The following is an 18,855-nucleotide window of genomic DNA, read 5'->3' on the forward strand; positions in this document are numbered from 1 at the left end:
GGACAGACTCAGAAAATTAGAAAATTCATAATCTCCAAGAATTTTAGTGCTTTTCATGATATTTGTCACAGTCCTACCTATTCTATACCTTGTCATCATGAAATTTAGATCAAGCTAGTGTGTTTGCAAGAAATTCTCCTGTGTCGTACTAACTTTAGAAAAATGAAAACTGTTAATTTTGGTAGAATCTAAAAATCATTAGTTTCACTTATTTAAGAATCTGTATTCCTCCTTTTCAGCTTGTTATAAGAAAGGCAATTTGGACCTAGCCTATTGATTGCAATATTCCCAAACTCCACCAGTCAGAGTAAAAAGACTGTTCAGACTGTTTCGATTCTTTTCTTCTCACTCTGGCTTGTGTCATGTAGTCTCTGAACCAGATGGGAGATTCTCCCTCATAAGGACCCATCCAGTCCACCAGCACTTGCAGGGAACCTCATCTGCTTCCATGACAGTCCCCTGCTCACAAACTCACCGATTCTCCAAATCCTTCTTCCTGATCTTTCAGAGAGTCCACTCCCACATCACATGGCCTTTCTGGTGTCTGCTCCCACCAGTCCCCTTGCTAAGCCTACAGCCCAGCCACATGGGACCTGCCTGTCCCCCAAAGCCCTCAGGATGGTCCCCTTTTGTGCCTTTGCTCGTGCTGTTCCTTCTACTCCTGTCAAAATCAAATCTGTCCTTTGCTATCCAACTCCCATGTCCCTGCCTCCACGGACTTTTTGATCTCCCAACAAGAAGGAATCTTCCCCTTCTCTTGGCTCCTGTCCTATTTAATCAATCTTCTCTTACACCGGTTTACCAGGGGGCTCAGTGGTAAAGAATTCACCTGCAATGCAGAGACACAGGAGTTGTGGGTTGATCCCTGCGTTGGGAAGATCCCCTGGAGGAGGAAACGGCAATCCACTCCAGCATTCTTGCCTGGGAAATCCCATGGACAGGGAGCCTGGTGGGCTACAGTCCATGGGGTCACAAAGAGTCAGACACGACTTAGTGAACAGGTCAATCACATACAGGGTGTGGCCCTTCCTGTCTCATGTCAGAGCTGTTTGGTGTGATCGTTTCTCTCCTATATACTGCTGTGCTGTATTCCACTCATCTCTGCATCTCTCACAGGGACTTGCTGTCATTAGACCCTCAGTCAGTACCCTGGACAGTTGTATCTGCAGGTGTTCAGGAGCCCTGATTCCTGTGAAAGGCACAGCCACCTCCAGTATTCAGGGACATGCTCCTTCCTCTGTGACCCTAAGACAAATCAAGTCAGGAGATCAGACTTCTGCCACTTTCACTGGCTGAGGGAAAACACCCGTAAGGCTCTGCGTTACTCCCTTAGGAATTTTACAGATTTATAATGAGTTTTTACAAATGGGCTGCCTACTGCTCAGTCTTAGCAAGCCCTCACTACTCTCAGGCTTACTCCACTCAAAAAAGTGGTGGGCAGTCCAGCAGGCACCTACGATTTCTGGCAGGGACTTCCAGTGGACTTTTAGAGATGCATAAGCCAAACAATGGGCTTCCCTGGTGGCTCAGAGGTTAAAGTGTCTGCCTCCAATGCGGGATACCCAGGTTCAATCCCTGGGTTGGGAAGATCCCTTGGAGAAGGAAATGGTAACCCACTCCAGTATTCTTGCCTGAAGAATCCCATGGATGGAGAAGCCTGGTAGGCTACAGTCCACAGGAGTGGAGCAAAGAGTTGGACATGACTGAGCGACTTCACTTTCACTAAGCCAAACAAAGACCTACTAAGAGTGAAAACTCTTGAGATGAACCACCAGTGAGAAAATGATAATAACTATTTCTGGAGCCATAACCTGTCCTGAGAGCTTCATGCCCTAGCAGAGGCACCAACCAAACCCTTGTGTGTGTGTGTGTGTGTGTGTGTGTGTGTGTGTGTAAGTGCCTCTTGGTTGCTTTCATTGGTAGTTCTGCCTTGCCAGGGAGATGTCAGTCTCTGAGGAAAGACTCTACTACCTTAGAATGACCCTCAGCATGTCTGGGCAAGTCATAGCTGTGCACTCAGGAAATACCTCTTAATTGATGAAGAATTAAAAGGAACTCCTGAATAAAGGTGTATAACTTGAATCAGACATGTAAAGCAGTTGGATTTTTTACCTGTTGATATATGGAGACCTCTCAGAATAACAGATCTTCCTGAGGAACAACCTGCTATGTCTGCATTCAGCTGGTTCCTGTGACCTTGGTCATTATCTCCAGCTGTTAGCTTTTAGGTGCGCTGTACCCATGCTTGGGTGAGAATCATACCCAGGTAAATTGCAACTCCAGGTAAGATGCAATTTCCATTTTTGCAAGATCATGAGCAATACCATCCTCATCCCTAAAAAAGAGACCATCCCTACCTAGACAAGTGCACTGAGCAAAGGCTACACAAAATGAGGATATCTGAGGTGTACGGTGTCTGAGAGTTGATCTTTATTTTTTTAAGAAGTACAAAATATTCAACATAAAATGCAACCCAACTCTTTCCCTTACTCCTTCTCTCTGGCAGATTTATGACAATGCAGCAATTACGGTGCTTTAACAAGACGGCAAAGAGAGTAAATGGCTCCTCAGTGGAGAAAGCACAGGAAAAAATGATTCTTTTTGTCCTGTCTATAAAGGATTCAAGTGAGAGGGTCCACCCACCCCATACAACAGGAGATATTCCATGGGAAAATAATCCCCATTAAAGCTACTTCTTGGACCTAAAAGCTTTTTAAAAAGGCATGATGGCAGCTTTATAAGAGTCCTTCTCCCTCTGATCTCTGCTTTACCAGCACTCACCCTTATCTGAGTCTCCTCCTGGGCACACAGATTACCCTCCCCAGCCGGGTGGTCAGATGGGTGTGGCCAGTCCTGGCCAATGAGCTCTGAGAGGAAGGGATGTGTGCCACTTCCTGGCTGAAGAACAGACCAGCAGGTATGAGTTCTCCACGTGCCCCACTGCTTGTCACAGCAATTCAGGAGGATGAACCTTAGAAACACTGCAGCTAGGATGAAGAAGCATCGGTCCACCCCTTGCCAACCCTCAGAAGAGATGTAGCTTGAATACAGTGTAAACCTGTGTTGCATTACAGTGAGATTTAGAGAGCTGTTTACTCCTGTCTCATAATCTCATTATGATACATCCTCTCCTTAACAGAAGCCACTGAGTAGGCAGTGACTCTGGAATTGAAGTTCTGATGCTAAAATGATCCCAAGTTGTAAACTTAAGGGAAGAAGCCTATTTGCCATCCTTATGTCCTACTCCTTCCAAGGGGATTCATGCACTCTTTCCATAGGTCAGCAATTTAGTCTGCCTAGGATGTCTCCATGGAGAAAAAGATAGAACTAAGTGGCTGATTCAACACTAGTCAATTCTGAGTGGGGGCCTTACTCAGAAGTGATGCTCAAAATTCTCCAATCCAGGCTTCAACAGTACATGAACTGAGAAGTTCCAGATGTTCAAGCTGGATTTAGAAATGGCAGAGGAACCAGAGATCAAATTGCCAACATCCGTTGGATCATCAAAAAAGCAAGAAAGTTCCAAAAAAAATCTACTATTTTATTAACTACACAAAAGCCTTTGACTGTGTAGATCACAATAAACTGTGGGATAATCTTCAAGAGATGGGAATACCAGACCACCTGACCTGTCTCCTGAGAAATCTGTATGCAGGTCAAGAAGCAACAGTTAGAAATGGACGTGGAACAACAGACTGGTTCCAAGTTGGGAAAGGAGTATGTCAAGGCTGTATATTGTGACCCTGCTTATTTAACTTATATGCAGAGTACATCGTGAGAAATGTTGGACTGGCTGAAGCACAAGCTGGAATCAAGACTGCCAGAAGAAATATCAATAACCTCACATATGCAGATGACACCATCCTTATGGCAGAAAGTGAAGAAGAACTAAAGAGCCTCTTGATGAAAGTGAAAAAGGAGAGTGAAGAAGCTGGCTTAAAACTCAACATTCAGAAAACTATGATCATGGCATCTGATCACATCACTTCATAGCAAATAGATAGGGAAACAGTGGAAACAGTGCAGATGGTGACTGCAGCCATGAAACTGAAAGATGCTTGCTCCTTGGAAGGAAAGTTATGACCAACCCAGACAGCATATTAAAAAACAGAGACATTACTTTGCCAACAAAGGTCTGTCTAGTCAAGGCTATGGTTTTTCTAGTAGTCATGTATGAATGTGAGAGTTGGACTATAAAGAAAGCTGAGCACCAAAGAAAACAACTTTTTCTGAGAGACATAACCAAATCTCCGGGAGTTGGTAATGGACAGGGAGGCCTGGCGTGCTGTAGTCCACGGGGTTGCAAAGAGTCAGACATGACTGAGCGACTGAACTGAACTGAACTGAGTCATATTCCAAAAGGATGCTGCCTGATATCTTACTTGAAGCAATTGTTCTTTGTGACCCACAATCCAGAGAGCTTGTTACCTAAAGCTGTTAGAATTCAGACATTCGAGCCATGACTAAGACTCTCTACTTAGTCTCCTTTCTAAAATCATCTTACTCTTTCTTCACACAAAGACATCACTTTGCCAACAAAGGTCCATAGAGTCAAAGCTATGGTTTTCCCAGTAGTCATGTATAGATGTGAGAATTGGACCTTAAAGAAGGCTGAGTGCCAAAGAACTGATGCTTTCAAACTGTGGTACTGGAAAAGACTCTTGATAGTCCCTTAAACTGCAAGGAGATCAAACCAGTCCATCCTAAAGGAAATCAGTCCTGAAAATTCATTGGAAGGATTGATGCTGAAGATGAAGCTCCAATACTATGGCCACCTGATGTGAAGAGCCAACTCATTGAAAAAGACCCTGATGTGGGAAAAGATTGAGGGCAGGAGGAGAAGGGTACGACAGAGGATGAGATGGTTGGGTGGCATCATCGACTCAATGCACATGAATTTGAGTAAACTCTGGGAGATAGTTCAGCCTGGCATGCTGCAGTCCATGGGGTTGGAAAGAGTTGGACACGATTGAGCAACTGAAAAACAACTTTTTCTGAGAGACATACCCAAGGTGAGGTGAAGCCAGGGTAGAACGAGTCACATTTGGCACATGTAGCTCCAACATGAAAGCTTAGGGCCTGGCTGTCCTGTGGGAGGAGGAGAATCTTCTGTTCCTTCCTACTCTTTACCTGCAGCCCTCTGCTCTCCCCAGGATGCCATGAGCCATGCAGGGGAGGACTAACCTTCACTGAGGGCTGCCTGCTGTGAGGCTAGTGCATACTAGCAGTTCTATAGGCATCAGTTCACTCAATCTTTACAGTACCCCGAGGAGGCAGATACCACTTTATTTTTACAAGTGAGGAATCATCAAGTACAGAGAGGCTAAAGTGAAGTTGCTCAGTTGTGTTCCACTCTTTGCGACCCCATGAACTGTAGCCTACCAGGTTCCTCTGTCCATGGGTTTCTCCAGGCAAGAATATTGGAGTGGGTTGCCATTTCCTTCTCCAGGGGATCTTCCCGACCCAGGGATTGAACGCGGGTCTCCCGCATTGCAGGCAGACGCTTTACCCTTTGAGCCACAGACAGACTAAGAATCCAGTAAATCATTCCAGTAAATCTGGAAATGTTTGACTCCAGAGCCCATACTTGATCCAATATGTGATAAAAGAAAACAAATCTTATTGCTTGCTAATATCTTTGCTGTAAGAGAAAAAGATTTAATATTATTGATATGAAGTCATTTAATGTAGGGGTAACAACAGGAGCTTCAAAGAGACTTTAGTTTGAGGCTTGGCTCCATTTGTTGTTGTTGTTCAGTCGCTGAGTCGTGTCTGGCTCTTTGAGACCCCATGGACTGCAGCACGCCAGGCTTTCCTTTCACTGTCTCCCGGAGCTTGTGCAAACTCATGTCCATTGAGTCTGTGATGCCATCTAATCATCTTGTCCTCTGTCGTTCCCTTCTCCTCCTGCCTTCAATCTTTCCCAGAATCAGGGTCTTTTCTAATGAATTGGCCCTTCGCATCAAGTGGTCAAAGTATTGGAGCTTCAGTTTCAGCATCAGTCCTTCCAATGAATATTCAGGACTGATTTCCTTTAGGATTGACTGGTTTGATCTCCTTATAGTCAAAGGGACTCTTCAAGAGTCTTCTCCAACACCACAGTTCAAAAGTGTCAATTCTTCAGCACTCAGACTTCTTTATGGTCCAGCTCTGACATCCATACATGACTACTGAGAAAACCATAGCTTTGACTATATGGACATTTGTTGGCAAAGCAATGTCTCTGCTTTTTAATATGCATAATTTTTTTAAAACCTGTGAATCCTTATATGAGTGATTCAGTCTCTTTTTTCTCAACTGTAAGGTGAGATTTTACAGGATAAATCCTATGTGATTTACTTCATCTTTCAGTGAGAACTTAGTGAGATTATACTATAAAGTGATTAACAGACCCTGACAGATGGTAAATGTCAAAAAATGTTCTTAGCATTATTCTCAGTGATTTATCATTATGTCCTCCATGTCTAATTATCAGGGGCAAACTTAAAACTGACTGTTTTATTTTAAAGTTGGCTGCTTGGATAATGTCTATTTTACAAAAAATATTTCCTGCCAAATAAATGTCAAGTTTACTAAGATATAAAACCATTGTTAACTGCTCCATTTAGGGATTTTTCCATATGTCTGTATCATTCAGTTTCATTTGGATATACTACAGCCAAATGCATGTCTTACACTGCTTCAGAAAAACATTTAAAGTGTGGCCCTGAGGGCTCATCCATTGTTTCATTAAAAGTAAAAATAAAAAGGTCAAACTTGCTCCTTAACCTCACCAAAAGCATGTAGGATTACAATGACCCCTGTTCTTTGAGATGACTAAGAATCACCATCAAAAGAGAAATCATCTATTAGAAGGACAAACTGCCAACTGGAAAAGGGGAAAAACAAGCCTCAGCTACCCAGGGTCAACGTGAAATGTTAAGTCAATGTATTAGTCAGTGTTATCCAGAGAAACAGAACCAACAGGGGTGTTTGGGTGTGTATGTGTGAGTGTGTGAGTGTGTGAGTGTGTGTGTGTGTGTGTGTGTGTATGTGCCTGTGCACATTTATTTCTATATCTATCTATCTATCCATTCAGGGTGAGGTGGGGACAGATTTAGTTTAAGAAATTGGTTCATGTGATGGTGGAGACAGGCAAGTCCAAAATCTGTAGGGTTTGGACAGGCTGAAGACACAGGGAAGAGCTGCAGTCTGAGTCTGAAGGCAGTCCTTTGCCAGAATTCCTTTTTGCTAGACAGAGGTCCATCTGTTTCTAGGAACGCCTTTTGCAGTTGGATGAGGCCCCACCCTCATTATGGAGGATGATCAGTCTTCCTAAAAGACTGATCTCACCTAAAAAAAAAACCATCACAGAAACATCTAGAATAATGTTTCACCAAATATCATGGCCTAGACAAACACAAAATTACTCATTACAGGAAGTCATGCTCCCTTTTGAGCTAGGGTGTTCCCATCTATGAAATCACGTGCATCTTATATCAAACAAGTACATCTCAATAACCATGCAAAGGTCCATCTGGCTATCTGAAGAGAAGGAAGATAAAGGGGTTTACTATTCCCCAATCACTCTACCAGATGTGCTATAACTTGAGTTTGTCCTCAGCTTCTTTTACTACTGCTATAATCTACACCATATTTCTAAACTCCTTGGACTAATATGCTGAAGCAAAGACATATGCAGATGTTTACAAAAACAAGGAGACAGAAAAGGGAAAGTTCATATTTTTTTAGTGGCTATTCCAGAGATTCTCAACCATCCATCTCCATAGCCTTCAATATAATGGTCTTTTACGTTCATTTAACATGTGTTTGAATTTTTCTCCCAGACCTTAATGTCTGAAAACAGCTATGTGATGGGCAGAACTGTTCCCTTTATCTATGACTAGTTGTTAGAGTTCAAGTGCAGGCTGAAGACTGAACAGCAGACACTGCAGACTGTGTGATGAGATACAATGAGAACACCACTGCTAGGCTGTGAGGATGAAGGGAGACATTGAATGGAAATGTGAGGATTTGAGCTCACTTTCTTCCATTTAGTCTCCCAGGTCATTCCCTACCCTTCCCCACCCTGCTCTGTGCCCTGGGAAACTGACCTCTGATGTAGGCTTTGGCCACTGGTAGTGGTGGGGTGCTCAGCCAGCGGGGAGCAGTGGTGAGAAAGGGGAGAGATGGGGAAAGACAGGTCTGGGTATTTATCGGAGGCTCCCTCCCTAAGAGGTCACACTGGGCTGTGTCCCTTGACCTGGGTCATTGCTCCTCTCAGCCAGTCTCTCTGCAGGGCTCCTGAAAGACAATCAGGGCCCTTCAGATTTGGGCATCTACTCCTCAGTGTTCTGAGCCCTGGCATCCTGCCCCATCCAGGAAGAGGGGCTGCTCTCTTCCCAGGCCACAACTTGTGACTAGTCCATTTGTCAAAAGCTCTAATTAAAAAAGATACACGCACCTCTATGTTCACAGCAGTACTATTCACAACAGCTGAGATACAGAGACAACCTAAATGTCCATCAAGGGATGAATGGATAGTGAAGATGTGGTACATATATCCAATGGAATATTACTCAGCCATAAAAAAGAATGCAATAATGCCATTTTGCAGCAACATCAATGCAACTAGAGATTATCATACTAAGTGAAGTAAGTCAGAAAGAAAAAGACAAATACCATATGACATCACTTATATGTGGAATCTAAAATATGGCCCAAATGAACCTATCTATGAAACAGAAATAGACTTATAGATATTGCCTTGTGGTTGCCAAGGTAACAGAGGAATGGACTGGGAGTTTGGGACCAGTAAATGCAAGCTAATAGATATAGAATGGATAAAAAGAAACATCCTACTGTATAAAACAGAGAACCACATTCAGTATCCTGGGATAAACCATTATGGAAAAGAATACTAAAAAAACAGAAATATGTGTGTAACTGAGTCACTCTGCTGTAGAGCAGAAATTAACACAACATATTTCAATAAGAACATTAATTTTTTTAAAAGCTCTTCTAATTACCTAGCTATCTGTTGCCTTCTGGAACTGACTGACAAGGTATCAAACAAGTTGTTATTTTTTCCTTTTTTTGGAAGAGTTGGGATTTTAAAAAGTCTCTAAAACATTTCTGAGTTTTTGCAAACCATAACTTACCAATTATGTTTTGATGTTATTCAACACTCATTAAGCATCCATGCAATCATTTCCTCCATAAATCCAAAGCCCATCACAGATGTTCTTTACCACATCATGAAAATTTTATAATCCTTTATCTCATTTTGAGGAAATTAAGTGCTGAATTCAGTGAATAATTAAACAATTTAGTCGAGTATCATTTCTCTGCTCCTTGAAATGTTTTTTAAGCTAGCTTTCATCCTATTTTTGTTATTGTCCTTTTTCATCGTTTTCAGTCTGGTGAGTCACCTAAATTCTTTTGGGAATAAGGAGAAAATCCATCCTAATTAGTAATCTTTCAAAATAAACATCAAGCCAGGATCAGCATTAAGACTACAGGAAAGACCAAGAAACCCAGGTGCACGAGGGTTCACTTGAGAAGAAGCCTCAGAAGCAAGAGGCAGAGTGCCAGGAGGAAAACAGGTCCCACCCAACCAGCACCTGGGTCTGGACAGCAAATCCAGCTCTCCACCCATTAGAAGCAACCCCACCCCCTGGATACTATTTCTGTTTCTTCAAGTCCCTGTGGGGTTTAACAGACATTTAGAAACAGCCCAAACTTACTCTTGGTGTGGGGCTCCTGTCTTGGTCAGCAGAGTCAGCACAAAAAACATAAAAATCACAAAGACTGCAAGGCCAACCCAAAATCCAATCACAATGGAATCTGTAAGACAGTTAACACTGGGATTAGTATTTCATAGCAACATAAAATTTAAACATTCAAGGAATCTGTGCTTTTTGATACATGAAATGAGAGAGGATGGTCACAGTCTTCTGAGACAACCTTGAACTATCGGACAACAGGGAACAGTTAATACAAGGAATGAGGGAAGAGTCCATGTCTGCAGGCTCCTGACTCAGGTAACACTCGGAGATGCCAGCCTTCCTGACTCTTGGTTCTACATCCCGATGGAAGAATTTAAGACGGAATCAGGCTGTCTAAGTCCTCAAGACTGAAGTGTCTTGAGTTAGAAAATCCAATTTTTAGCAGAAACTACAGGATGAAGCTTAAAATGACATCTGATTCAACTCAACCCAGTTTTGTTTTTTCACTCATGTTCATGCTGGCATAACTCACGTCTTCACTACATCCTGCAAAGAACATACAAATGGCCTCCTGAGTGCTCTTCTGCCTTCGGTCTTTGCCTGGGCCTCATTTCTAATAGAATCTGCTTTATCGTACCTCTGATAATATTGCTCTTTCACAAAAAATACTTCAACAAAAATAGAATTGACCTTTTCCACATGAGAACAGATTCAATATACAAAGCACTTTTACAATATCTGGCATCTGAGAAGAAGGTAGCTCACATTTGCAGTCTATGATGCTAAAGCTGAAACTCCAGTACTTTGGCTACCTCATGCGAAGAGTTGACTCACTGGAAAAGACTCTGATGCTGGGAGGGATTGGGGGCAGGAGGAGAAGGGGACGACAGAGGATGAGATGGCTGGATGGTATCACTGACTCAATGGACATGAGTCTGAGTGAACTCTGGGAGTTGGTGATGGACAGGGAGGCCTGGCGTGCTGCGATTCATGGGGTCGCAAAGAGTCGGACACGACTGAGTGACTGATCTGATCTGATCTGATCTGATTGTTTAATTGGTCATTTTCTCCCAGTTGATCCTTACTTTAAAACTCATGCTTCCAACCAGTCTAGGCGACACTGTATTCCTGTATTTGCCTGAACCCTTAGGCATAGTTTCTTAATACTCACACCTTTTCAGGGGCCCATACCTTCACCTGGCTGGAGCAACTTTCCCCAAACTGGAGATAATGAAAGTCTATCCCTCATTCAAAGCGCATTCCCTACATCAACTCCTTCAGAAAGCCTAATCTCCCCAAATGATGTGCCTGCTCCCTCCTGTGAACCCCATGATTTTTCTGTCTGTGCTTCTCTACACAGGTCCCTCCTTGATCCTATCACGGGTAATAGTCACTAGTGTGTGTCTCTCACATGGGGCTGAGACTGAGCTGTCTACACAACCTGGCACATTCATCATAAGGTCTTAAGTTTGGGGGAAGCAACGGGGTTAAACTATTTTACATTTTCTGATCTATTCAAAGAAGTTTATCTACATGGCAATACAGTGAGGATGCCTAGCAATTTTAAAAAAGGTGAACAGAACTTATACACTAAATGTGTTTAAATACAAAGCATTATTCTAATTGAATTATGTGTATATAGCACTCTTTCTAATATGAAGAAGTCAGATTAGCAACTTGCTTTGCATAATTCTTACTTTTATTCTAAATATACTATTGCCTAGAGGGTAACAACCTTTATTTAACGACATTTTTAAAAATTATTTATTTTTAATTGAAGGATAATTGCTTTATAATATTGTGTTAGTTTCTGCCATACATCAACATGAATCAGCTATAAGTATACATATTTCCCCTCCTTCTTGATTCTCCCTCCCACCACCTACCCCTTCCCGCCCCTTAAGTTGTTACAGAGCCCCAGTTCATTCAATGGCATTTATTCAGTACTCTGGATGCAAAACCAATTTATCTTGCCCAGGGTTAAGAGTGCCTGAGAAACAGGAATTGTAGACTTTACCTTAAAAACTAATGGAAATGAAGCCTAACAAGACATAAGGACAAATACCAAAAAACACATGTGTACAAAAGCAATTAACATGTAACAATAGCATCTCAGTTATGGGGGCACAGACTGCAAAGCATCATTTTGCAGATAAATGACAGCTCAGCCTCCTCTACTTCATCAACTGCCTGAATAGCAAAAGCCAATTCTAAAATGACCTGCCAGCGTTACGTAAGTCCTCGGTTGAGAATTTAGTCATGTTGATTCATTTTCAAATCTGTTTACTAGGGAGGGGTTCGCATGAGGACAGCTCTCACACTGCCAATGGTGGCTGGATCCCCATGTGTCCTCCAGCCCCCTAGCCTAGGGTGGTCACAGGTAGAGGAGTGTGCCTTTAACCCAGCCCAGTCCCTTACCCCGGCTTTCTAGTGACCCAGGGAGCTGATCAAAAAGCAACAATAACGTGGGACCCGAGAGGGTCTCAGCCCTCAGCAAAGTCGTCACGAGAGAGAGGAGAGTGGGAATGAGGAGAGCTGTGGTTAGAATTTTAGAATCCCCATGGTCCAGTGGCATTTTCACGCATTCTCTTGATAATGTGGAATCCACGTTTCTCATGACAATATGCTTTAAGTAGCTTTGCTTACTCACATTCTCCCCCAGAGGAAATTCTGCTTCCTCAGATTATCTCTGTTAATTCTCTTCTACCTCATCCTCTGACACGCGGCCCAAGCCCAGATAACTTTCTCACTCTGAGCCCCTTTCAGAGAACTTCAGAGAGCTCCATCTCATTCCAGGAACAACCAAACTCTCTTGAAGTTTTATTTCTATGTCATTTCATGGCCACAAGCATTTCAGTGAAAAGAGGAATACAGAGCCTCTGGTCTTCCCCAGAGTACCCTTTCTCAGGAGGAAGTCAGAACAGAGGTTTACATACAGTGAGTGGGGGCTCCAAGAAACCTGGTTGGTTAAGGAAAAGCCTTCCACGGGGGTTTCTAATACAGCCAAACAGCTACTTCTGTCCTGTCTAGAGACTGAGCTACTTAGAGACCATTACAGCAAGAGAGTACAGTAAGAGAAAACTGCCCAGGGGAATTCCAGATAGAATGCATCATAATAAAATAACTGTCCCTTTGTCTGACCTCTAGTGAAAGGAATCAAACAAGAGAGCTGACAGCTGCACGGTTTTCACTGCTATGATCTGTTTTTCCATACATTATGTTCTCCAATCTAGGGGAGGATGAGAGTAACTATCCCATCCCATTCCCCCCACCCCCACCACCAGTCAGAATGGCCATCATTAAAAGTTTACAAACAATAAATACCAGAAACGGTGTGGAGAAAGGGAACCTTTCTACACTGCTGGTGAGAATGCATAGCCACTATGAAGTTGGAGTGGCTTAACCTCCACTTAAGTATGGAGGTTCCTTAAAAAACTAAAAATAGAGCTACCATATGATCCAGCAATCCCACTCCTGGGCAAATATCCAGAGAAAACCATGGTTTGAAAGAATACATGCACCCCAATGTTCAACTGCAGCACTGTTTACAACAGCCAAGACGTGGAAGCAAACTCAGTGTCCATTAACAGATGAATGGATAAAGATGTGGTACATATACACAATGGAATATTACTCAGCCATTAAAAAGAATGCAATAATGTGATGATCATACTAAGTGAAGTAAGTCAGAGAAAGACAAATATTGTAATGGTTATACATGAAATATAAAAAAAAATGATACAAATTAACTTATTTATAAAACAGAAACAGACTTACAGACTGAGAAAACAAACTGATGGTTACCAAAAGAGAAAGGAGGAGGGGAGGGGTAAATTGGGAGTTTGGGATTAACATACACTCACTACTGTGTATAACATAGATAACCAACAAAGACCTACTGTACAGCACAGGGAACTCTGCTAAATATCTTGTAGTAATGTAAATGGAAAAAGAATTTGAAAAGCAACAGGTATCTGTGTAACTGAATCACTTTGATGGTCATCTGAAACTAACACAAAATTGCGTTAGGTTGGCCAAGAAGTTTGTTTTTGGCCAAACTCTTTGCAGCCCCATGGACTGTAGCCTGCCAGGCTTCTCTGTCCACAGGGATTCTCCAGGCCAGAATACTAGAGTGGGTTGCCATGCCCTCCTCCAGGGGATCTTCCCAACCTAGGGACTGAACCCAGGTCTCCTGCATTGCAGGCAGATTCTTTACCATCTGAGCCACCAGGGAAGCCCAAGAATACTGGAGTGGGTCGCCTATCCCTTCTCCAGGGGAACTTCCCAACCAAGGAATTGAATTGGGTTGATTTGGTACCAGCTGAGCTACCAGGGAAGCCCAAATCAGCTATAGTCCAATATAATAAAAATTTTTTAAAAAGAATATATTGTGACCTTTCCATCTCGTGGTTGTATGAAAAGCAAGGGTTACTGCTTAATTTGAAAGACAGGGCTCAGGACACCAGAGCAAGCACTGTCCTCATACCGATTCTGGTTCCTAAGGTGTTAGGATCAGTTCTGTGGTATGGACTACTCCTTGCAAGGAGTCAACAGTGGGCTTCCAGCACTTGTGTCTGCTGTGCTCCCAATCACAGGTCTTACTGCAAACCATGGGGCATTTTCTGTAATGTTCTTCCCCAGGTATCTTATAGCTCAATCTCTCACTTCCTTCAGGCATTTTTTCATATTTCTCCTTCTCAGGAAGGCCTTCCATGGCCGTTCTATCTATACTTTCACCTCCACACTTCACACCTCCTTTCCCTACTTTATCTTTTATCACCATCTGGCATAGTTTGTCTATTTGTTTACTATCTGTCTCTCTGAGTAGAATGCAAGATCCATAAGAGACGGGCTTTTTTCTTTTCTGTTCACTGCTGTACCTCCATTACTTAACATGGGGCTGCACGCAAAGGAGACACAGATGTAAAGAACAGACTTTTGGACTCAGTGGGAGAAGGTGAGGGTGGGGTGATTTGAGAGAACAGCACTGAAACATGTACGTTACCATATGTAAATGGATGACCAGTGCAAGTTTGATGCATAAAGAAGGGCACCCAAAACTGGCACTCTGGGACAACCCAGAAGGATAGTGTGGGGAGGAACACAGGAGGGGGATTCAGGATGGAGGGGATGCATGTGTACCTGTGGGCGATTCATGTTGAGGTATGGCAAAAGCCATCACAATATTGGAAAGCAATTATCCTTCAATTAAATTTATTAACAAAAATAGTGCTGCAAATAACAGGTGCTCAATAAATACGTATAGAATGAATGGATGAATGAATGTCCATTTTTCTGGTACCAAATGTATGTCAGATACAGGTCCACTTCAGATAGTTATAAAGTTTATTACCAGATTTGAAACTGAAGGCAAAAGGAGAATTTACAATGATCATCAGAGGTTGTTTCTCAGATGAAAGACCCTATAGAGATAGGATCTTAATTTCAGCAGGCAGGAGAACTTAGTCTAACTAGAGATGTAACTATTGTTGCTAAGAACAACCCATCACAGGTAAAGTAAAAAGATAACTGTTATGGTCTCTCCTATCTTCCTAAACGCTTCTCCTTGAAGTAACTGATTTTCATTCTTTTCAACTTGCACCTAATTGGCTTTGAATTTTTTTCAGCAAAATAAGGAGATGCACATGAAGCCCAGAATAACAGCTTTTTAAAATGGAAGACACTAATCCTAAAGGTACACAGTACAATAATTGACTTATTTTCCTGTATGTCTTGGAGTTTGTTCTGGAAGCTAAGAGCCTCTAATCAGATCTCTTATATCAAAATAGTAAAGACTTACCTAGGAATTTCTGTTTTTTGCCTAAAATGAATGCTAACACTGACAAAAAGCTCTCCTTCTTAATGGTATAGTAAGTAAAATGTGTAAGTAATGCCTACATTTCTGCCTATATTTTGCAGGAATTTTTTCCAGCTATAATCATCTCTAAATGTAATATGCCCCAAAGAGATTTTCAACTTCCCTGGAAATGCCCCAACCAAAATTACAGCAGTATTGCCCTTTAAACTAAGAAAAAGAGGCAGAAGCAAAATGACACAAAAATAAAATCTGTGTCATGAAGTTATAAAAACTTAGATTACAGGAAAACATATGGTGATTTGCCCAGTCAATTGCCCCTCAATTAATTTTAATTAAGGATTTAATTAAAATCCTTAACAGCAAGTATCCTTACTCACAGACTGTTCCAGAAAAATAACGGATTAAAGAATCAAAGCAAATTAAGGAGGGTGATTCACACCCTGACAGCAATAGCCCTCCATCAGATAATGGATGAGAGTACATCCTAACAGATTGCACGTGCTTTTCTTTTACTTCCATACAGAACTACTGAGCAGAAAATAACAACAAAGGAGTGTGTGAAAGCATTTGATTATTACTATTCACTTCAGGAGTAAAGGATATGTGATTTAGTTAATGCTTTTTAAGGAACAAAAATAGAAAGCTCCTGATATAGGAAATTTTTAACTCCAAACCCTTTACAACCCCATCGATGGAGACCAGAAGGCAGGAACCAGCCAGCTATCACTGCCCCTGTCCCTCTAATGGCCCAGGAGTTGCTCAACCACAGCCACCAGCAATCAGCAGCATCCAGACCCTCAGGACCTACAGGTGAAGCCAGGCTCTTGTGGTCCTTCCTGCAATCAGGGGTGAGGAAAAGTCTAAAACTTAATTAGCTGGAACTGGGGGTCGACCAAGATGGAGGCTTGGGAGGCTCCTGTGGTCCCCTCTTCCCACAGACACATGGAATATATGGCTACATATGGAGCAGTTCCCTCTGAAAGAGTTCCAGAAGCTAGCTGAATGACTCCTACACATCTGACAAATGAGAAAGTACCCACCTTCAAATCAGTAAGAAAGGCTGAGTCATCTCCTGCCATTAACCCCACCCCCAGCAGAGCATCATGCAATCAGAGGTAAGCCCCAATTCTCATCCTCCCCGAGGAAGGATCTGGACCACACATCTGGAGCCCCACTGGAGGCAGTTCAAGATAGCAGTGTAAGAAGGTCTCAAATTCACCTTCTCCTAGGGACATACAACTACAACTACACAGGGATACTTTCCTCAGAAAAGACCTGAAAACTGAACAATCAGAGCCTCTATGACAAAGGATAAAAAGACAGCACTGAGACAGTTAGCAGAGGCAGAAACACAGTCTCACCAAAAAAAAAAAAAACAAACAGAAAAAAACTCCATCCTAGGTGCAGCAATCCACAATTGGGAGAGATCTCAAAAATACAGAACTCTTCTCTAAGGTGAGAGGGGTCTGAGTTCCATCAAAAGCATCCCAGATCGCCGATCCTGCCTAGGAAAAACAAGCCCCCAAAATGGTTGACTTTAAAAAACCAATGGGTGTTACTTTCAGGAAAAACAGAGCTCTGTAGGGAATGGAGAATATGTTTAAAGGGCTCGTGCACAGACTCCCTCACCCGGGGACCTAGTACAAAACACCAATTTGAAAATCACTTGGACTATTCAGAAAGGAGACCCACTAACTAATCTTAAAGCTTCTGCTGGAGAGGCACAAATTTGCTGGGACTCTTTCCGGTGATGGACACATTGGCAGATGCCATTTTTATGATCTCATTCTACCTTGCTAATTCCAGGGCTGGTGGGTGCCATCTTAGAACTCTCCCTCTAACCTGCTAGTGTCAGTAGGGGTGCTCCCCTGGGAGCCCCACCCACCCCTGTGTCACAGCTGCAAGCCACAGCTGGGCTGGGCAAGCACTCTGCCCACTGCGCAGCCCATACAGGGCTTGAGTTTCCTTGAGTGCCTAGCTCTGGTGGCCAGGGCTTCTCACAAAACATTTCCTACATGCCACTCCTTTAAGACTGGAAGAAGTGGCTGTTTTAGCTAATGCACAGAAACCAACACAGAGAGTCAAGAAGAAGGAAGAAATAGAGGAATATGTTCCAAACAAAAGAACAAGATAAATCTCTAGAAATAGATCTTAGTGAGAGTTCAAAATAAGGGTCATAAATATAGGAGTAAGCTCTTTGATATCACTCTTAGTAATGATTTTTTGGATTTAACACCCAAAGCAAAGGCAACAAAAGCAAAATAAACAAGTAGGACTACATTAAACTAAATAGCTTCTGCATAGCAAAGTGAAAGTGAGGTTGCTCAGCCCTGTCGGACTCTTTGCAACCCTATGGACTGTAGCCTACCAGGCTCCTCCGTCCATGGGATTTTCCAGGCAAGAGTACTGGAGTGGGTTGCCACTTCCTTCTCCAGGGGATCTTCCTGACCCAGGGATTGAACCTGGATCTCCTGCATTGCAGGTAGATGCTTTACCATCGGAAACCATCAATAAAGTGAAAAGGTCACCTATGGAATAGGAGAAGACATATGCAAACCACATATCTGGTAAGAGTTTAACATCCAAATTATACAAGGGACTCGTATAACTCAATAGCAAAATAAACCCAATTAAAATATGGGCAAAGGGCCTGAACAGACATATTTCCGCAGACAATATCCAAATGTTACAGGCACGTGAAAATGTATTCAACATCGCCAATCATTAGGGAAATGCAGTTCAAAACCTCAAAGAGATATCATCTCACCCCTGTTAGAATCAAAAAAGACAAGAGAGAACAAATGTTGGTGAGGATATGGAGAAAAGATAACCCTTGTACACTGTTGGTAGGAATGTAACTGGTATAGCCACTATGTATGAAGTTCCTCAAGAAATTAAAACAGAACTACCATAAGATCCAGCTTTTCCACTTTTGGAAATAGAGCCAGAGGAAATGAAAGCATTACCTTGAAGAGGGTATCTGTACTCTCCTGTTCATTGCAGCATTATTCATAATAGCCAAGGTATGGAAACAATCTCACTGTCCATTCACTGATGAATGGACTAAGAAAATGTGATAGATGATAGATATTTGAGTATTATTCAGCCTTTAAGAAGGAAATATTGTTATTTATGACAACAAGGGTGAAACTGGAAGGCATTATATAAAGTGAGATAAGCTAGTTAGAGAAAGACAATTAGAGCATGATATCACTTATATGTAGACTTTAAAAGAGAAGTCGAACTCAAAGAAACAGAGAGTGGAAAAGTGGTTGCCAGAGGCTGAAGGGTGGGGAAATCGGGAGAGGTTGGTAAAAAGAGTACAAATTT

At 42.3% G+C, this 18,855-nt stretch overlaps 1 protein-coding gene across 10 annotated transcripts in view; it reads right to left on the bottom strand.

The window, feature by feature from the left end:
* Positions 1-18,855, bottom strand: part of MRAP2 (melanocortin 2 receptor accessory protein 2) — a 63,714-nt gene that overhangs the window by 14,151 nt on the left and 30,708 nt on the right. For 9 of the 10 annotated variants that reach the window (XM_027551468.1, XM_027551466.1, XM_027551465.1 and 6 more), the window contains one exon: positions 9,726-9,825. In XM_027551468.1, coding sequence (XP_027407269.1) covers positions 9,726-9,825 — 100 coding nt within the window. Of the gene's footprint in view, positions 1-9,140; positions 9,418-9,725; positions 9,826-18,855 lie in introns of those variants that run through there. The other variant, XM_027551471.1, reaches the window with a different exon arrangement.

Source organism: Bos indicus x Bos taurus, chromosome 9 (assembly GCF_003369695.1).
Source record: "Bos indicus x Bos taurus breed Angus x Brahman F1 hybrid chromosome 9, Bos_hybrid_MaternalHap_v2.0, whole genome shotgun sequence".
Lineage (NCBI taxonomy): Eukaryota > Metazoa > Chordata > Mammalia > Artiodactyla > Bovidae > Bos > Bos indicus x Bos taurus.